The sequence below is a fragment of the Drosophila erecta genome, unplaced genomic scaffold (genome assembly GCF_003286155.1).
Source record: "Drosophila erecta strain 14021-0224.00,06,07 unplaced genomic scaffold, DereRS2 tig00000000-arrow-pilon, whole genome shotgun sequence".
Lineage (NCBI taxonomy): Eukaryota > Metazoa > Arthropoda > Insecta > Diptera > Drosophilidae > Drosophila > Drosophila erecta.
The window spans coordinates 3,572,752-3,594,285 of NW_020825194.1; the positions used below are offsets into that span (position 1 = coordinate 3,572,752).

Genomic DNA, 21,534 nt, shown 5'->3' on the forward strand with positions numbered 1-21,534 from the left:
ATTACTAAAAATTATAATGATTGGCAGTAGATTTCCCTGAATTATTTTTAATGTTATATATAATGCTAATCGGAATGCAATGTGTTACATGCTCCCTTGGTGTAAGCCAAGTTAGCACAGTTTGTTAGTTGCGTAAACCGTTAAAGAATTAAATAATACAACAACAAACGAACTTTTGATTTGCACTGATGGGAGTTAACAAAACTAACAGATTTTGGCCTGCAGCTCACGAGGAAATGGCATAAACTATTGCCATACGGATTGAAGTATGCAAATGGATATTTAGTGGCGCGTAAAACTTGAAAATGATATACTCGTCGAATATTCGCGATGCCACATTGAAATCGCCCTCAATTGACTGCTGCATTTGCGCAATCAATCGAACTCGCATTCACTCACTCATACATTCATTTATTCTTGGGTCTCACCTACTCAGCCAGGATATCTGCCCAAGCTGAAGAGATCTTTTTCCAACGAGAGCCACCGGCTGTCATCGCGTGAATGACGTGAGTAGTACTGTTCGTGAAGGTCCTGCGAGGTCGAAGAGGTCCTGACTTTGGCAGCTTAAGATGCTGATTGCATTTCGCCTGACGCTGGCGACTGACCGGAATTAATTATGCGTCGTCCATCTTGCGGATCGGGCCGAGGCGTATATATGTGGCTATGTATGGGGTGGGTGTACTAGTGTGGGCTCCCGTTTTCCGCGTTGCCTGGCCACTCGCACTTTTGCATAATTTATTCGATTTTAATAAGCGGGCCTGTCTAGAGTCAAGGCGTTGCCTTTTACACCAGGTAACGTAATTAATGCGTATCAGTCGCTGACAGGTTCCTCTTCGGCGCGTTGCCAACGTAATCAAAATTTCAAATGAGCATCAAGGAGTGCGGGCCCAGGTGGCGACCGAGCTCCAAGTGTCTTTGCAAATGAGGCGGGAAAACCAATGGATCGATTCGAAGCTGTGGGGCGAGCACCAGGAAGTGGGCAAAATAAAGCTGGGCAACTATTGACGCCATAAACGCGTACGCTACGCCGGCCAAAGTTTTGCTGCCCTCTCGTGCACTCAGAAAAAACTCATTTCAAATGGCTGCTTGTAAGAGAAAAAACGTTGCAAAAATATCTTTCAGTATTTACTTTCAACAAGAAACGTAGTAATCCCAAACTGATTTTAATCGCATTTTGATAACCACCCTATTTGATACTTTTGTACAGTGATTTCTTGGGGACTTGCCCGCTTGCCCCAACGATAAGTCGTTTCCCCAACGAGCAAATAGCCAAGCAATAACGCCAAAGCCGAGCAGAATAGCAACAACAAGGACTGCTCATGCTGCTGACATTATCATAATAACAATAATCATAACTGTGAGTGTAACAGTTGTCGCCCCGCGCGTCGTGCTTTCCCGCTTAAAGCCATCGGTGTATTAAGAAATTGCGCCATATCCTGTACTGTCGCAGCACATCCTGCATGCCAAGGACTCGCGGTTACGTGTGTGCGGAACGCTGTGGAATCGCAACTGCTACTCCACTGACCTAGTCTACGCGGTAACAGTGCCGATTCCAGTTCGGCTATGCTCATTTAAGAGAGCAACGGCGAAGAGAGGGACTCCGAAAAGTGGTGAGTTCACAGTTAACAGCGGCAGAGAGCGAGCGGAACGAGTGGCAATGGCACAGCACCCACGCAGTCTACTTTCATTCATTCGAGCCACTCGCCTTCTGAGCGTAGGTCATGGCGGCAAACGGGTCGGCTACTTAATCTGCCCACCTGCTTTCCGGTCAGTCACATGCTCACACTGCTAATCCCACGGGAGGGGCGCAATAGGGGGAGTGGCACTACGGTTCTTTGGCCAAATGAAGCGTAACCAAATGCTGATAGCCCAAATGTTGCAGTTTATGGCCAAGGCATTGGCCAAATTGCCTCTTGGCGTGCGGCATAATGGCGACAATAGCCACATTGTCTTCCCACTGAATCAGTGCGCCAGAGCGAGAGAGCGGCAGGGCGTGGAAGTGTGGGAGTGAGAGGGGGGACAGACACATACACACACACACACGCCCACCTTGGCTCGATTGCATAATGCGGTCGCGCCAAAACAGAAAAACAACTTTGAACAGCTTTGCAGTTCATTTCGGTGTATGCTGCAACTTCCCTTCTCCATTTTTTCTCTGCCGGCTTTTTGTCGTTTCGCGTTGAACTGGCAAATTTCCGGCAAGCTTTGCATGCACACAAAAGCCATCTTCCGTTCTTGTCGCACGCACACACTCACGCACATACACACACACACAGTGGAAGCTAAAGTTTATCTGTCAATTTCGGTACACAAACACAATAAAACGCAGGCGGCAAAGCGGTTACGCACTTAGAGCATTTGCATACCCTACAGCTAAGATATAATACCCTGGAAATAGTTCATATCCATTATTTGTACTTATAAATGTATCAGAACAGTCCCTTTGTAGGTTTGAAGTAATCCTCATAATTACTATTTGTTTTATAAGGATATTAGGAAGGCTAACAAATGAGCCAGTTAGTAAGATCTACCGAAAATATAGTTTAAGCAAAATGGGTGAGATAAAAACTAATGACAAACTATAAGCTTTCCTACTTTCCAGGGCATCAGATATTCACGCAAAATCCGGTTGGTTAAACTTTTTTTCCAGTCCAGCACTTCAGCGATAGTTTGAGGACGAAACATTTTGTCAACTTTAATGCGCTTTGTTGTTAAGACGGTAGAACGTAGAAAACGCTCAGGAGCCGGATCCACGTTACATGCGCCAGAAGAGCAGGTAAGAGCGCAAAAGTTCGAACCTATTTGCATACAGCTCGGTAATCCAAAAAACGAATTTCTCGGTTAGTTGGCAAAGTACTTGGCTCAGCTTTTATGCATTTTAAAAATCAAACATTCCATTTCCATACGCCCCAGATGACGACACAGTTCCGCACTCGTTTTAATACCAATTTTTATTTCATTAAACAATACGGTTATTATTTTGATTACAGTGCGAATACAAAGAGTAGGGTTGTGTTTGCATAATGGAATTTTTAATTAATTTTGATTAGGAATTAGCCGGCAATTGGCTAGGACGCATACTAATGCCCAGTAGCGTACCTTGGAGTGGGATTCTATTTCTTGCCCAGCAAGCAGCGTCATAATAAATAAATGATCAACTCTGGCCAAAACTGGCAAGAACATAATTTCCGTGTTCTGGGTCCTTGTCGAAAGCCGCAGGAATTAATTGCGGGTCGCTCGCTGCTGGCCTCGTTAAACTTTCGACCAGATTAGGAAGTGCGGGCCGGGTTGGCGGACATTCGTTTGCAATAATTTAAATATTAGTTACACATAATGTAAAGCATAAATTAATTTTGTATTCGCCAACTATTAAAAAACTTTCAATTCGCTGGGGTCGCAGCAAGGGTCCTCCGAGTTGATGAAGTAGTACAAGCGCAAGGAAGAGGGACATCCGCTTAAACTTTCTCCGCAGCTTGGGGCAATTAGTTATTCACGCTTGCGCTTGTCTTTGGAGCAAGTTTAGCCGCCTGCCAAACTCGACTCCTTTCTTTTTTAGCTGCGATTGGGAATTAAACGCAAGATAAATAGTTGGGTTTCCCTCCCGTGACTATCATCGCATCGTATCGCATCGTATGGTATGGGCTATAGTATCTGGTATCTAGTGTCTGGTATCTGCGTATCATATCACAGGCGCTGCAACATCCGGCCGTAGACTTGACTCCGCTCGAAGCTGCCGAAGGCCTCGCGGAAACGCTGCCGCTGCTCGCCACTCAATTTCGCATGGAAATCTTGTGCAGCTGTCACGAACAATGCAATTTCGTGTTGACCCAATTTTCGGGCCATTGCCGGAGCTGCTGCCGCTGCCTCAGTGGTGGCCGTTGTTGCCGCTGCCGCCGAGTTGGATGCCCCGATGCCGAGCACCAGCGGAAATAGTTTAATCAAATGCAGATTTATGGAGGCGGATAAAAAGATGACGCTGAGGCCCCAGACACCCTGCTGCTCCGGCTGGTTCAGGAACGTTGGCAGGGTGCAGATCAGCCAGTCCTGGAGCATCTGCAGGTACGACGAGTCGATGGCGGAGCGAAAGACCTGCGGAGTAGAGGAGCAAAGCAGATTGGGGAGCGGGTTAAGAGCTGCCAATGAAATGCTTAAATAAAAGCCAAGCCGACAATACGGAAATTAAATTTTATTGTGCTGCTCGAAAGGTGCCTCGTCGGCGGGCCGCAAAAGTCTGCTGCAGCAGCATACTTTGTGGCAGAAAGTTGGCTAATGAAATTCCGCAGCCTGGGAATCCGGCCCTGCGAATGACAGTGCAAATTGTGCCGCCGTGGGATCCCAGGATCCCGGGATCCCGGGATCCCCCGTTGACTTTCGAGCTTGTTTTTATTAATTTCCATGCACGCATCCACCAGGCACTGGCTAACCTTGAACCTAATGAAACATTTTTATGGCCCCACAGTGGTCGCCAGTAGTCGAAGGCTCCGGCTCCTCGCATTGACCCACGCACCTGGACGGAGGCCAGGCTGTAGCCATGAATTCCATTAATTTTCAAGCTGCCAAAATTCCACAGTCGCACACGCACACTCATGTGGACCCACAGTGGGCAGTTGGCAGTGGGTAGGCGGAGAGTTGGCGAGTGTTTTACCCTTTCGACTTGTGGCCAGGGCAAACATTAGCGCTGCATTGGCCCCATTCCGTTCCGGTCTCCAGACAAGGACGAGGTCCTGGGTCCGGGACTCGTAAAATGGAACCCAGCATGGGAATCCGAGTGTGTGTTCGAGGCAACCACGCACGAATGGCCAACGTCTTTACCTTTACCATTGCTAGATCTTTGGCCAACAGCACTCACCTGATATACAATCATGGCAATAACATCGCAGTGCGGGTGATTTATGGCGAGAAACTCCTTTATGACCTTCGTCAATATTTCATTCGGTGGCACTAAATCACGAATAATTTGGCACAGCACTTGTCCATAAATCCAGGCGGCATCTCGAGTCGATGATTTAATACAATGCAAAAGTATATCGACTTTATCGTTTTGCTGGGCGATTATCTCCGGGTCATCCTGGACAATTCCGTTCGACAGCTCCGTATTCTCCAGCTGGGCAGCTGAGCCTGGAAATGGAATGAAAAATATGTAAGTCACTCACAGAATGCAGAAAAAGGGGAAGAAAGTGAAACTTTCTAATTAACAAAGCAGCCTTCAAGCCAAATGCCGATGGCCATTATTCACATGCTTGGGGTCCTTCACACGCCAGTGCTGTCACTGCCCTCCTTTTTATCCTTTTCCCTACCCTCTCCACCCGCCCAGCGATTCCCCAGGACACACACGTACATAAATTTGCATTTAAATTTTATGGATTTTTCCCAGCACCGAATGCTTTTAGCCAAAACTTTCTCCCATGACCAAAGCAAGCATCAAATTGAAAACTAAACAAAAAGGCGGAACCAAAAGATGAAGTCGAACAGCGTTGCCCACACACAGGGCATAGATTAGAGTTGTTCGATTAAGCCCGCAACTGGTGGAGAAGGTCACCAACAATAAATGTGCGTTCCTTTGGCCAGGTGAAAAATGATGGCGGCCAGCAACCAGATACCAGATACCAGAGACCGCTGAAAGCCACAGCCCGTGTGCTGCTTAGTGTGGCTTAGCGGCATCGAATTATTTACAATGCGAGTGGAGCGGTAGCTGATCCACCTGGCCAGCTTGGCCAGCTTGACCAGCTTGGCCACCCCCTAACCCAAAGCCACCCGTAACCAGCCGTAACCCAACTCAGCCGCCTTCTGGCCGCGCCAACTTTGGCTTTGGCCTTTGTTTTGCAGCTTAACATTGTTGGTCGGGGCTGTTGGCCTGCGGGCAGCTTGTTTGGCTGGCTGTTGCCAATTTTGGCATTGTTCTTGCAGGCTTTGAACGGGCATGAAGTATGGCCAAGTGAACGGGGAGGCGGTCTGTAAAAGTGGGGAGTTTGGCGGTGCTTCCCGGCGCCTGGCCACAATTATGCGCGCCACGAATGCCGCAGGCAATGCACGGAAAAATAAGAAAAACCTAACAAACTCTAAAATTAGTTTAAACACGACGAAAAGAGGCGAAAAAATGGTAGTTGCTATAAAGACTGGTGGTCTGCATTATAGATTCTATCCAGATCAGGATGATCAGCATTGCTAGGCGAATGGAAGGGAACTTTGCGTAATTTTATAACACTTGTAAATAAATACTAAAAGGATCTCTTTTTTAATTTCAAACTAAGCCAACGGAGCGAAACAGAAACAAGCATTCCTAATTCCATTATTTAAAGAGTGTCCTTTGTGGGAAGGGTTCGCTGTCCAATGGCTCACAAGCATTTTCCACCAACTGGGTGACCAATATTGCCGCAAATATTTATTATTGCGTTTTGCAACTTTGAGGGCAAATGTATATACGTTTTTTTGTCCCAACTTTCCCTGTTTTGCCGTTTCGCTTCTTTTTTGTTTAAGCCTTCACTCTACAATTTTTTTCATTCTTTTTGTGGTAGCTGGGCAACCTGTATTGTCTTCGGCGACGCGGTCTTTTGTTTATTTTCGCGTGGAGCCCACAACGCTTTAAAAAGGCAAGCAGGCGGAAAAAGAGCAAAAAGCGTGCCCAGCAATAGCCAACTTCCGCCAGGATGCGTTTCGGTACGGTCGTTCTCTGGGTCCCAACCCAGGATCCTGCCCGGTTGGCCATATTCGAGATTTGTGAGTGGTGTGCGGTGTGTGCGGCAGTAGGGCCCAAAATCGAGGCAGTTGCTGCCATTTAGTGGCAGCAGTAAGCATCGCGAATGGCCTGCTTCACAAACATTGACGTTTCTCAAAGGATTTGCGTGCTGTGGCCATGGCAAAAGGGACTCAGCAGTCGGCAGTCGGCAATCCCGTGCACCGACAAAGTGCAAGGCAAATACGCAACGCTCCGCTTCCAATTTCACCCACATGCACACATGCACCCCACTCCGCCGTTGGCATTCTTCGACATATTTGTGGAGCGAGTTGCATAATTTCTGGCCAGGAGTGGCCCAGTCGAAAGCTGTGCTAAGTTACCACGCACAGCAGGTTGGCCGGGCACATCCGAAAGCCAGTCTATGAAAAAAAAGAAGGCAGTTGTCTATGTTTTATTCTTTTGCAATGCTTAAAATGGCTGTTATTTTTTCTCGTTAGAGAATGGAAAAGGGAACGTGGTGGAGCAAAGAAATCGATGGACTAGGAATCGTTAATGAAACGAGACTGAGCGGATTACGATTGACCCGCATCGAGTTGATTTCCATAGGCAGCCATGTACCTTAAAGCTAAAGAACCAGCTAATGAACTGAACGAGAATGAAAACCCATGCTGTGTAAGCTGGCTGCAGTTTTTCTGGGCCCTTGGAACTCTATAGGAACTTTAAGGGATTAAGCACAGATTCCAGTTAACCCAAGATCAGCTTTCCGATGCATTTAAGACCAATAGCCATCTAAAATTGTGTAAAATGTGACTCCTGCATAGTCAACGTTATTGGCTACGACGCTCTCAGATAAACTTTATGCAAATGACCCTCACAGTTTGTGCTTAAACGATACCTATTTATGAGCATGGAATGCCAAAAACTGAACTTGTGCCCCCGAAAAACCACTGAACTAACGTTTTAGCACAGGCGAAATGAGTGCACGACAGTTGAAATGATAATAATTGTCCTGGAATTGCGCTAATAACAGCAACAGGGATAATTGTTGGCCGGCAGGGACGGCAGAGATACGCAACAGTCGGCGGAATGTCCTGACGTTGGCCGGCGACAGCAATTAGCCTTTCTCTGGCAAGGACACACACTCGCACTTGCACTCACACTGCATTCATGGCCATAATGATCAGAGCCAAACTGTTGACCCGCAAACACACAAAGTGCGCCATGGCCATCATAGCGAGCGCATTTAAAATCGGACATGGCAGCATCCAAATAAAGGACATGTGGCGTGTAAAGGGAGTTAAGTTCATTTGGCCGGAGTGTCCTGCCGCCTAATGCCACCCTCTGTCAGGATGTTTCCCTTTAAAATTGTTTGCTGCTCGCGCTTCCATTCCGAAATTGGGAATTTCCATCCCCCAACGCACTTGCCCTTTGCTCAATTTTCTTATAACAACAGTGGCAACCCGTTCGCGGCCCATGCGGTATTAAATGAAATTACAAAATATTTCCGCCCCCCCTCGGCTCGTTCGTTTTCCCTTCGCTTTGCTACCCTATTTGATCTTGGTATTACTTTTGTTATTTTCATTGCGGGCCAGCAACGGAATACTCACCCACATACATGCAGGACAAAAGCAATTTCAATGCCGGAATCGAAAATTTCTCATTTTCCATTTTCAGCAATTCGAGTGCAAGTTTTTCAATTTTATGTCGCATCTGCGGTGTGACCACGACGCCGACTCCCGCCTCGGATCCTGCTGCTCCGACTCCGGCAGGGGGTTCTCCGGCGGCGGAGTCCTTTCCACTAGGCTGAATGCCAGGAGGCGGTACTCCACTATTGACCACCATGCGCTCCAGGCCCTGCCAATGACAAAGAGATAAATAAATACAATAAGCAACATACACATACACGTATTTAAAAAGCAGCAAAATAAAGGCAATGAACAAGGACAGCTCATAGAAATAGCAATGCGGCGGCTCTCGACTCGCTTTTGAATTTTTATCATTGCATACTTAAGTGGGTTTTTCAGTAATGGCCACGCTAATTGAGTGGCAAATTGTTATTGTTATGGCCGCTGTTGTCGGTGCGCCCCATTGCGCTTTCTCCCGCTTTCTCCTCGCGATGATGACGATGATGATGATGATGATGATGATGATGCTGATTCCAATGCCGATTCGGATTCCGAGTGGCGGCCATCAAAGCAAAAGGCAGCGGCAACAACAAGGACATCATGGCCAGCAAGAGCAACAAAATGGGACAATTGAATTGCGTGCAAATTTCATAAATTGCTTAAAAAGTCGAATTTAATTTTCGACCGAACGACGCCCGGAAATATGCAGTGCAAAAACAGTTTTTAATTACTTGCCGCTCGCCATGTACTCGTAAACTGCAATTAAAATCTCAACTCTATATTAAATGCTGGCAAAATTACGTTCGCCAACTGAGGAATTTCAGTATACGAGTACAGCAGACGTATAGTATATGTATACAACGCTTAAACAAAATGCAAAACGCTCTACACTTTTTCATTACGCTCAATTTGCAAACGGTCTCCCATTGACCAACGGGCCATGTGTGAGTGTACCACCAAGGCCAATAAACATTTGGCTACTGCCATTGGCTGCTCCTCCTGCTCCTACTCCTGCTCCTGCGCCAGTTATGACAGCACTGGCTGCGGTCCTTTCGCGTGGCTTTTCACCCGTCCGGCTGACAGTTCCGTTGCCGTTTGAAAATTGTCAATCAAAAAACCAATTAAGCGCAACGTGGGCTACCCAGGACTAAGCCACACCAGTCAAGGGATCGAGGTTTCCATCGCAGCCTGGGGAACGTTTGCCCCGGTCAATGGCAGTCAGATTTGCTGGCCCGCTAGTCGGCTGACAGTTAGTAAGTGGCCTGATGGCGGCTAGACAAGGCTGACAAGCATTTAAGTGGCATGCTAAGTCCTATCCTCTCCTATCCTATCCTCCCATCTCCATTCCATTTTGTACTCACATGCAGAACGCACAGATAGAGCTCCTCGTCGGCGGTCGTCTTTAGGAAATTGTTGGCCGCAATTATTGTATTTGACAACAGATGACATTGCGGCACGAATTTCGATGTCCACTCGATCAGGCTGTAATTGAGCGTCCAGACCAGCTTCGTGTGCTCCACGCTGAACGGCAGGGGGCTGCAAAGATAACCCAGAAATGTTTACTCATCGTACATAGATCGAAGTGGGGCTGCTGCAGCTGCTGTGCTGGGCATGTTTCCATCTAAATTAATTAGAAGTCTGACGGCCGCAGAATTGCATCCGCCGATGCCGTGGCCAATGGCCAAAATGGCCGCCTCCCTCTATTGCACGCCCTTATTGGTTTTCGCGCGTAAAATTACAAAATAATTAGTTCGGGTGAGCTCCGCATGCTCGCTGATTAGTTGCCATGGTGGTGCCTCCCAAGCGCAGGTTCATCCATTGATTTTATGACCAGTTCCGCTGCCGCTTTTGCAGCTGCAATTTTCGCTGAGGTTTTGGCATATTGGTTTGGCATACGCTGCGTATGCGCAATAAAAGTTGTTTGCCCTTCAACGCCAAACGGGGGCATACAAGCTACACCATTACCTATTCCTATTCCTCTGCCCAAGTTAAAGCTCAAATTTTGGCGCATTTTCCTCAACCTAGTCAGAGGACAAAACGCAACTCAAGCGCGGTCGAGGTGCAGCACAAGAAGTTGCTGCCCAAAAGCCGCGAACGAGGAGGCAGCTGCTCAGCCAATAATTAGAATTTACTGGCTAGCATAAACAAGCAAATGCAACGCGAATACGAACACGAGCACGAACACGAACAACACCATGGCTCCATTGATCGGAGGCTGGTTTTGACTTTGGAAAATCTATCGCAGGCAGCGGCAAAGTTTCAATGGCCATGGTTCATCGATGTTCTGCACGTTGTCGAATTATGGCAACTTCCTCTGCCAGCATATCCCTTACCCAGGGAGGGGAAAGGAGGGCGGGTGTGGCTGCTTCCGGCGCAGTCCTTGAAAACTTTTTAACACCCAAAACAAAGGGGGTGGCGGCCAGGTGGATACAGCAGCAGAACATCAGACCACAGAGACCAGATGCCGATGAGCCGAGGTAACTAATGCGAAATGGGAACTTTTGCCATTAGTGAGTGGATCTGTGGAACAGATATAGACATGCCAGCAGTTGCAGGAGTTTGAGACATGGGCAGCACAGTCAAGTCGAGTTGATGAGTTTCAATTGAAGATGGTACTGGGTATGGCTTCCAACTTTCGGCTTTCGAGTAAGACACACTTCTAATTCAATGCGGGGCTGCATTGGGCTACTGCAAACAGGCTGATAATACCGACGGACCGGCTGGATGAGGGGCTGTTAATTGCGCAGAGAGGCAAATTATGGACAGCAGAATCCGGATTCTGGATTACGGATTCCGGATTTGGCATTTCGTATGCGAACTTCCTATTACCACCCAGCACCTGCCCACTTTCTCCAACATGCACCGAGGGTCGGAACTCACCTCTCATCAATGATGCCATGACGATTGATGTAGCCCACAATTAGGGCTCGCAACAATGCCAGCTCCTCACTGAGCCGTCCCATTGTCGTGTTGGTCTTGCTGCAGCACTCCAGCAGGCAGAGCAGCCCCTGCAACGTGGCGATGCGTATGAAGCTGTGCGTGCTCTTTAAGTAGACGTTGCCAATCAAGGAGCACAGGGCCTGCAGCTCGCCCAGGCTGGGGATCAGAAGTGCCTGGCTGCGGCACAGTAAGTAGATTATGTGCTGCAAAGTGCAGAGAACATTAGCATGAGAAACAATGGACCGGCGGAGTGGTGCCAGGAAACAGAAACATCAAAGTTAAGAGATAAAACCAGAACAAGTTACTTTATACAGAGGAATTCGGTAAGGGTATAAAATGAAACACAGATTTTTTAGAATTTCACTCTAATACGAATAACCCTAGCAAACTTACCTGATGCGAAATGGTATCGTCCATGGCCACCTGCTCTTGCAATTTGAGGCAGCGTTCCTTAATCCATTTGATGTGGTCGCGACTCTCGCAGATCTCGCAAAACTTTACCAAATTGGGCAGCACCAGGATGTGATTCAGCTGTCAAAGGATGGAGGGAATTGCAAAAGAGTTATGGCAAGTTGCAGCTGCAAATGCAATCACTGCCAACTAAAAGCCCCAAGGATCGCCCAAAAACACAGTACCCGGCTGCATCGTAATGTCCGCGAAGCGGCTGGCATAATCAAATTAAAACCCATCGAATGCTGGCAATGCACAGGACGTGACTTGCCGTAAAAGTTTGACAGGACTTACCTCGATCATCTGCTGCAGTACGTCAAAGACCAGCTGCGTGCTGCTGCGAAAGTCAATTCCCGACAGCTGCGTAAAATGGCGATAGTTGCGCATTGCCATGTCGGGCACATCCGCATCGCAGGACTGCTTAATGTCCGCCGTGTTTAACTGCTCCACGCCGGCTAGGCCCACAACCACTCCCGCACCCATTCCCACACCCGCCGCCGCCTGGGCCTCCATTTGGGCCCAGCTGAAATTGAGATCGTACTGATTGGGCGCAAAGGTGCGTGTGCCAATCACATTGTCGTGGGCCAGCTGCCGCTCCAGATTGGGCTGATAGAAGACATTGCACGCATCCACCAACAACTGCACCTTGTGCAGTTTCTTCAGGCTGAAATATACAATACGTATGCATTATTCCATATTGATGGATGTGTGGGAAAAGTTCGGGTTGGCGGTGGCGATAAAGAGCGTATGTGCATGTACATACGTCTATTGCTGCAAACTGCTATCAACTAAATGACGCATACGCCCTGTTGACAGAGCAGATGGAATGGCAAGTAAAAACTATTTGCTTGTAATTAAAAACTAATTTATAAAGTCAACATCGGGCGACAAGGATTTGTCAGAGTTTCGTGTTACCCAGACTCAGAAGAGCCAACAGCACACATTTAAAAGCCATTGCTGGCCAGCTAATACGGAAAATATTATATGTATTTCGCAAAATTTCCTAGGGGTTGTCAACAGAGTTTTTGATATTTCAGCTTTGGCACTCATGTTTTTGCCGTTCCAGGCAATTGAATCGCGTCGACGAGCAGGAGACATGAAAAAAGAGTTTGGCACTTGTTAACTTTTAAAATTATTTTCATAATTCATGTGCTCGCGTCACGCCACGATATAACTATACTATACTATACTATACTACATATATGCAATATCCGTGGTCCCAGCGACAAAGACTTTTTGTCGCTTTTAATTAAAAACGCAGACATTGTAAAAGCATCCGAAAACTTGTTTACCAAATTGTTTTTGGCCGCACCGCTCCCATGTTAACAAATTAGTTGTGCATTTAAAGTTGAAGGATTTTTTCGTAATGGGGGACGATATAATATGTGCCACAGGAAAATCACAGGATATACACGCTCATTTGCAGACTCAACTTTGCTGGCATTTAATTTGTACTTTTTGCCATTTACACATTAAAAACTTTATCCACTGCTCTGTGAATTTTAATTTTCATAAATTTCCATCCCGAAGCCGAACCAGAACCAGAACCCGAACACGTACCCAAACTGGAACTGGAGCTGCTGGAAGAGGAAGTGGAAGTGGAAGTGGAACTGGGACTCACCTAATGCTGTCACAAGTGATGCGCTGCCAGCGAGTCGTGTGATGGAACTGTCCGTTGGCCAGGCCCACAATGGGAAAAGTTTTGTACGTCATTAAAAGTTCGAGGATGGCCTGGAGGCAGACCAGCTTGATCTGGAACTGCTCCTGCTGATCGACCATGTGCTCGTCGTACAGCTTGTTGATCAGCAGCAGGCAGGTCATGAAGTACTCCTCGAACTGCTGCCGGGTGGTGAATCCGAAGATGGAGAGCCTGAAATCCGGAAACCAAAGTGGCTATGAGTGTCAATTTGATTACCGATAGTCGGCTGCTATGCCTGTGTGTAAGTAATTAATTGAAAATTGCAAATTTCTGCATAAAATGCATTTCAGCCAATGCTTGAAATTTTAATTCAATTAGTCCTGGCCTCTTCAAATATTTAAAATATGCAATATACATGCCACCATATGCGTAGGCACATATGTACATGTATGTATGTATGTGCCATGTGTAGTAAAATGTGAGCAGGCCTAAAATGTCAATTAGTCTTCGATTACTTTGGGCAGTCGGTGAAGCGGCAGCTCCATCCACCATCCACCATCCATCAGGCATCAGGCATCACACCCAACACTTCCAGTGGAGCCCGGGGTGATAGGGTGCTGCTGTGCATCGTGGTGGTTTCTGTGCAATTAGCAACAATGTTTCTGGAGCAGAGGCAGCCGTCCGCATCCGCATCCGCATCCTGGCATGACGTGCCTTTTGTTGCCAGCCATCTGCAACACGCACACATGCATTTATCTCACTTTGCTGCTCATAATTTGTTTATATCGCTCGCTGACTCGTCGGCGGCTCTTCCTGCAGCGCTGTGTCTTTTAGACAGCTTTTATCCCCACATCTCTGCCTCCTCACAGCCCCACAACCTTACATCCTCACATCCCCACAGCACCAACCCCAGTGCTCCTCTGGCCAAAATGCATGTCTATGCCGGCGATGCTGATGCTGATCCTGCGCGGAGTTTCGTCTAATAGAGTTGTTGATGTTCCGCTCCGTCAGCCCTTTGGGGATTTTGTCGTTATCATCCTCGCAGCTTTCCTCGCTACCGCTGAAGCAGCTCCGCTGGTTGCCCGGTTGCCCGGTTTCCCAGCTCCCCTGCTCCTCTGCTGATGTGGTTATGATGTTTGTTCGCTTGTCGGTCGGGCAAAGCCAGAACTGGATTGGCTTTGCCGCCCGGCTGGGGCGACAAAGTGCGAGCGGAGTGCAAGTATGCATACTTATGGGAGGAAGTCAAGTTTTAGGCTCCGGACAGCCAAACAACCAAACAACCCAACAAGCAGGCAACCAGCCAACCACTGCCACAGACATCTAGCCGTGCACAATTATTCCGCCCAATTCCTGGCTGATGACGATTCAGCTTTCGCCATTCGGCTGACAGCGTAATGATGACGACTGCCATCGAAACAATGGAGCAATAGCTATAACGGCTTGGGGAGCCTGTCAAGTGACAAGGACGAGGCAAACAAGCCAAGGACAATGACGATGACAATGAAGTCTTACGGCCCGCACTCTCACATACACGTATGTGTGGATGTTTGGATTTGTGCTTGTAATAGAACAACAGGATGTTGATGTTACCAGTTGCGGTTTAGCCGCTGCCATCGTCCTCATCATCGCTCCATGTAGCTGCCATGCGCTCGTCACCGCTGTCAGAGCATTGTCAGCAACTTGGTTGCTGCTCCCGCTCTCCGGCTGTTGTTGCCGGACACAGTGACAACGACAGGAGCGACACCAACAGCAACGGCAGCAGCCAGGACAATGCAACAGAGCCTGGCCGATTGATAAAGGAAGCGGACAATGGTGCCTACAGGCAAGGTGTCAACTTGACTGGTTTAGGGTGAGCACTTAAAGATAAGCGGATTTAATTAGCAGCGTGCTGGGACCATAAATACAGTTGTGGTCAGCATAAGCTGGTGGCTAAATTCCAATTATTTATTTGCACTTATACTTTTGGAACTGCTTTTAAATCACAACTTAATGCCTAGAACTGAAAAAGAGCCCTCTTATCTTAAATGAGCCATTCATATTTCAGCCGGACTCACACTCACCTCTTGACAAATTGACGCAGGACATCAACATCGCTCAGGCTGTCCACAGGAATGGAGGGCAGCTTGCCGTCGGCCTGTTGCTCCTGCTGCTTCTGGTCGCCTTGCTGCTGGATGAGCTCGTGGGGAGTGACCGCGTAGGCATAAAACTGGTGCGTTCGCAGCAGCGAGATGCCGATGGAAGCCAACAGCGGCTGGGGGGAAGGGAGACGAGAAGAAAATGGAAAGTGCTCCTGGGTCGTACTGACAAATGACTAGCCGATTGTCACTTACCAATGCCACTTGGAATCGGGCCAGATCCTGACCTGCGAACTGCAGTCGGGCTTCCTCGACGCCTGCCAAGACCCTGCCGCTGTCCAGGGACTCGATTTCAATTTGGGTTTCAATCAATTTGGCTAGGAAAACCGCTTGCGGTGCCGGTCCTTTGGCCTTGTTTCTGTCCCCGCGGTGCCTTCGATAGAAAATGGTGTCCAGGAGAATGCAACGAGCCACAGAGTCCAGCAGGTCGAGCAGTTCGCATCGCAGTGAGGGATCCAAACTGGCATTAAGCTCCCGCCAGACGCGGGGCTGCTGCAAAAGTGCATCCACGGTGGCCAACAGCACGCCCAGAGCGTCTTGTTCCGACTCCTGTCGTGTTGGCATGGCCAAAATCTGTTTTGCCGCTCCGGCCAGCCAGCCAAGGTAGGCCAGCAATTGCGGCAGATGCTCGCGGCGCAGCAGGTGCTCAACCACGAACTTCTCCATCAGCCGGGCATCGATGTAGATGAGTGCTGTTTGCTCCGCATTCCGAATGCAGGCCATCAGGGCGGCCACCGCCCGCGCCACATCCAGTTGCTCCCCTGTGGGTGGGTTTCGGCATTTTGTGGCCTCTGTGGAAGCCACCTTTGACATGAGCAGGGCGCAGGATACGCGCGCCAGTGGCGGTGGTTGCATGTAGTTGATGTGCGGTGCATGCTGGATGCACTTCTGCCGGAAGGCAGACATCATGGCGGCCAGGGAACCAGTGATGGCATGGCGCAGTAGCCTCGCCTCCTGCTCGGTGCCCAGACTGCGGAGCAGGCGTTGCAGCTTGGGCTCCGACTGGATCTCCAGGAGCAGCAGCATCAGTTGCTTCTGCTGCTGCGGGGCATCGGCATGCTGGGTGGCGAATTTGATTAGCTGTCGGCGGATGACGGGGAAAAATGTTGTGAAAGGAATCGAGGATGAGCAGTGGAGCGTGGAGTGGGGAAGGGGGAAAAATAACAACAAATTAGCTGTGGCAATGCCATAATGGCCAAGTGCTTGTCCCATTTACCTGCGCAAAGAGCCAGCTCTCATCAATTATGCGCGACGGCGTTGCAGTCTCATTGTCCTGGCGGCACTCCAAGTCCTTCAGTCTGCGATGCGAAGCAATGAAACATAAATAAAAGCATTGAGGATAATGAGAGTCTTCTGATCCGAACTTGGAGTACTCTTCGGTTTGCTTTCAGTGCGTACTCGTTGGTTAAGACAGGGAAACCACTTTGGCGAGGGTCGATCGAGTGTTTTATTAAAAAATGTAATGATAATGACAGAATAGGTAGGTCTTTCGATACTCCTGGATCTGACATATTTTATAAAAAATATATATTTATATTATAGTTTAATAATTTTCTAACAAACCACATATTACAAAACTGACCCACCCAAACGAGCAGCAATGTAATGAACTGAATATAAATTGCCATTGCCCGGGATGAATAATTGGAGGGGAATTACTTACAGCAGGGTTCGCAGTGCGTCCTGGTCCTCTCCGCCGGCCAGGTCTCCCTCCACCAGACGCTCGTAGATGACGTTCCTGGCGGGCTGGCCACTCTGGGCGCTCAGCCGCCGGGCCATCCGCTCGATGGGCAACTGCAGCGAGCGTTCTCCTTCGTAAAGCTGGTGCAGGCGACTCAGGAGCTGCAGGGCCTGAAGGGTGGGATCCGCATCGCTGCCAACGTCTCCGGAGGCTTCCCGTTCAGAGGGCTCACAAAGACGTCCCAATAGCCGAAGGACGATGCGAATGGATTGCTGGCGGGGAATGGGGGACACCAGTTGAAAGGACGAACACAAAAGCTGCCAACTGGGCTTTGTTATGCAAAAGTCTCTGGCAACTTACCCTGCTCAATCGATGGGCATTCCGGAACAAGGCCACCTGCAGTAATGAGCCGCACTCGGGACGCTCTTGGCATAGCACGCAAATGAATTCCAAGTGGTCAGCAATTAGGAAATTCAGATACCTGCCTTCGAACAGCCGGCGCACTTGTTGCGCACTCCAATCGCAGCCCTGCAATTAGTGGACAATCGTGATTTGTTCGGGTCACAGGCAAATAATGCGGATTGATATGGGTATGGGAATGGGGATGGGGATTGGGATTGTGCCATTATCCAACAAGTGGCGCATGCTCGAGTGGCAATCATTTAAAATTATGCCCGCCAATGAACTGTGCTTAAAGTAAGCCAACCGTTTAAAGGCTCACTGTCGCCGGCGGGACGGTGAACTGAAAGCCGAAACCAAAAACCCGATGCGGTGAACCGCAAAATTGCGAGTGCGACAACTGTCAGCTGGAAAAATTCGCATTGTCGTATATGGTTGGGGCATCCGGAGGACGGGTGGTGGGGTTGGCGGCCCGGCAACGCTGTCGTCTGCCAAATTCAAATTAAACTAATGTGTCTGATTCGCCATTACTCCGCTGCCCTCTCTTTACTTAGCTACACCGGAAGAAATGGACCCGCAAAGAAGTCGAGAGACAAATTCTCGGGTTTCGCACATTAAACAAAATGCTTTCAGTTTTAAAAATGCATGTACACTGTTTTAAAATATTTAAAAATGTTTTTTTAACCATTACTTATTCATTAGTATGTAAGCATTACTTTGATTTTTGTTTTAGTTCACTTACCACACTTGCATGACAAACTTCGCGTAGCAACGCCCGTTGCAAGTTTCTTTTCAGCGGCAGCTGGGCGGCCTGTTCCAAAAGGGCCACCGGCTCCTCCAGCCGCATGGCGAGTACCAGCCTCAGGCAGGCCAGCAGCACGGCATCCAGTGAGTGGGATCCTCCCTGGCCCGCGGCACTCATCAACAGCAGGCTATAGTATTTGCAGAGAAATTCAGACTCGGCCAAAACCAAACGGAAAACTGATTGAAGTGCATCCTTGTGCCGCGAGCGACAGCAGACGTTGAGCAGGGCATCCACGAAGCGCCCGGCCAGCTGGCTGTAGGCGTGGCAGGATGAGCTCGGTTCCAAGCCCAGCAGGACCTCCAAACAGGCGAGCAGCTTCTCGCTGAGAACTTTGGCGAAATAGTTAATTTCGCTGATGGAGGAGCGGCTGGCGGAGAAGGCGGCGGCGGCCGCTCTGGCAGCAGCCGCCGCCGAAGACGTCGACGGTGCCTCGTCCTGCCAATGAGGAGCTGCCGATGGGGAGCTGGGCATCAGTGCCTGCAGACGACGCTCGGCCGTTGGATTATTTTTCAAATAAAGTTTAATGTGATTCACTAGATAAATCTCCTCCGTTTTAAGGATTACGTTGGACAGCATAACCATGGCCAGAGCTAAATCACCAAAGTTACCAACGCCCTGCAACGAAAATGGAAAAAAAAGGGATGGTTTGAGAAGAGGCGTAAGTGCGCTGGCTGATGACTCCTTTCGTTGTTGACCGCCAGTGCAGTAAAGTGTGAAAGTTTGCATAAATTTGTGTGACAAAGTTGCCAGTGCCAACATCAACATATTTTCCGGCAGTAATTAGGACACAGACCCATCCTGCCCATTCCGCACATGTGGCGAATGCACTTCCCACTGGCTGGTGCAACCCATTTTAAACAGAATATTTTTTTGCTGATTGCCACAGCTCGCGTGCCTTCTCGAGTCAATGTTTACATGCAGCGTGTTATTTAAGTTGCGGTGCAATTTCAATTTCAATTAAAATGCTGCTGCCATAAACTATTCACCTGCATCCCACATAAACACCGGGGCGAAAACGAGTGGGAGGCCAGACTTAATTACTCATGCCACCTGAGCGGCAAAGACTGCGTAAACCCTGTTAATTTACACATTTCCTTTAGGAGTCTCATCTTTTTTATGCATGTCCAAATTAAATATACGATAATTAGTTAAAGTTTTTAAGCTGTTCGCATAACTTACAAGCTACGCAAAGTTGAATTGCCGTCGGCAGTAAAGTGTCAGTTCGCCATTAATACGGCCGATTGGGGATGTGAGTTGGGTGACCAACGGCGGCCAAAGCCGTTAGACACGTGGATGCACGGGAGTCGAGTGGAGTAGCTCTCGCATGCAATTGACTCTGCCTACGACAAGCACTCGTACTCCACTTGGATCCCCAGAACCCGCTGAGCCAACACACGCCCAGCTGCGCTAGTGAGACTCTGTAATTAAGTTGGTTTTAACTGTAGCATAACGCTTGACTGGTCTATGGGGGGTGGTCTGTGGGCGGAATGGGCGGTGGGCGGCGGGGGCATGGCATGGGTGCCTGGGGGCGTGGCTGGCCCTAACGGCACGGACTGCACGGGCATGGTAGACAGACCCGACAGTTAATGCATGTGTAGCTTAAATGCGCATTAATAGTTGAAAATGTGCGGCGTTGAAGCGTAGGTATTAAAAATGTCACGTATACGACATGTGGCACATTAACTACAGCGCCACATGGATCAGCAACAGCAGTGGCAACAGCAACAACACCGGCAACAGCAGGGCGAAATAAAAAATTGCCCCGTAACTGCAACTAAGTGCATTCGTGTGTATGTAAATGCGAAGGGTTGAACGGACGGACGGACGAAAAGGCGGCAATGACAAATCGTTGATGAGCATCGGGCATCGAGGGTCGAGGAGGGCCTACAGGTGTTTGGCTAACGCCTTTGTATATATTGGGTATAAATGCTTTTAAACTCAGCAGACAAAACCCTGTGAGCATTGAATCTTCGATGGCAAGCGCAGGAGTGAATGGAAAGTGATGAGACATCGTTACAATGGGCCGTCATCTTAGCACTCGAACACCTGCCAGTCGGCTGTTTAATGTCATCGAGTTCAATTTATGCAATTGCAGGCGTTGGCCCTAAGTACCAGTTAAGTCGCACGGCCATCGTTGCCAAACTGAGAGTGTTGTAATTTGTGGCATTACTTCAATTATATTATTAAGTGGATGCCAGGCACGCCCGATGACACCTACTCAGGACATTCATATGTCATTTGCATTGGCAGCCTGCCAAACCGTCGGCTGATAGACAGCTTTACGTTCATTTGCATGTCGGGCTGGATTTTAAGTTTCTGTCTGCATTCATAAATATTACAAATTGCTTGACGCCTCCAAGTGTGTGTGGGCATGTATATTTAAGCAGGCTTCTCGCATATTTATGAGTTCAATCGGGAGCGGACGGACGGATAGATGGGCGGAAGCAGCAGCTCTGCCGGAGTCTTAATGCACGCCGTAATTGAGGGCTTGATGGGCAGCTGTGAATTGGCTGAGTGCCCTGTCAAGCTTAGGCCACTGCATATTTAACCCACCTGCTCGATGAAAAGCTGCAGCAGCTGCAGGAATCCCTTGCTGTCCGCCAGCACATGGTTGCCGTTGTTGCGGAAACAACTCTCCAGGAGCCGCAGATCCCCGAAGTTGTGGAGACGCCATTGGCGCGAGCACAGCCCTCGACAAAGCGTTCCGTACACGGCGTCCGCATCCTGGGCACTGCGATACGGCGGCGTGTCCAGTTGCTGCACACTCCGCTCGAACAGCAGGAGGAGGGCGAGGACCTGTTGACTCGGCCGTGCCTCGATGAACTTCTCCAGCATGCCCAGCACCACTTCCCGTTGGGTGTCCAGCTCGCGTCGCTGCACCAGCAAGGCTTCTCTGGTTTCCGGCGTGGGTGCCGCACTCAATGGACTCTGGCACGCGGCTCGCCCTGAGTTATGGTCCTCGGTGTCCAGCGCCTCCTCCAGCTGGCTGTGCATAAAGAACAGCTCGTAGCTGAGGGTCTTCAGGGCCAGCAGAGCCACCTCGCGCACCGATCCGTTCGCCAGCAGATTGTTGGTGATGCTGATGATCTTGGGTATCGTGATCAGCTGCCGGTCGCTCTTGTGCGTCAGCTGAACCAGGAATCTCAGCATGGGTGGCACCATGATGAAGGCGTTCCTACAGATA

General features: G+C 49.0%; 1 protein-coding gene across 1 annotated transcript in view; it reads right to left on the reverse strand.

Moving 5' to 3' along the window:
- Positions 1 to 2,975: 2,975 nt before the first annotated feature.
- Positions 2,976 to 21,534, reverse strand: part of LOC6555425 — a 48,846-nt gene continuing 30,287 nt past the window's right edge. Inside the window, exons 15-29 of the mRNA XM_001981404.3 lie at positions 20,904 to 21,525; positions 18,288 to 18,965; positions 17,507 to 17,674; positions 17,129 to 17,418; positions 16,682 to 16,763; positions 15,661 to 16,545; positions 15,391 to 15,581; positions 13,313 to 13,561; positions 11,986 to 12,355; positions 11,635 to 11,772; positions 11,182 to 11,444; positions 9,663 to 9,837; positions 8,284 to 8,530; positions 4,850 to 5,118; positions 2,976 to 4,089 (exon numbers count right to left, since the gene is read on the reverse strand). Of these exons, the coding sequence (XP_001981440.1) occupies positions 3,685 to 4,089; positions 4,850 to 5,118; positions 8,284 to 8,530; positions 9,663 to 9,837; positions 11,182 to 11,444; positions 11,635 to 11,772; positions 11,986 to 12,355; positions 13,313 to 13,561; positions 15,391 to 15,581; positions 15,661 to 16,545; positions 16,682 to 16,763; positions 17,129 to 17,418; positions 17,507 to 17,674; positions 18,288 to 18,965; positions 20,904 to 21,525 (5,032 nt within the window). The 3' untranslated portion in view covers positions 2,976 to 3,684. The remainder of the gene's footprint in view (positions 4,090 to 4,849; positions 5,119 to 8,283; positions 8,531 to 9,662; positions 9,838 to 11,181; positions 11,445 to 11,634; positions 11,773 to 11,985; positions 12,356 to 13,312; positions 13,562 to 15,390; positions 15,582 to 15,660; positions 16,546 to 16,681; positions 16,764 to 17,128; positions 17,419 to 17,506; positions 17,675 to 18,287; positions 18,966 to 20,903; positions 21,526 to 21,534) is intronic.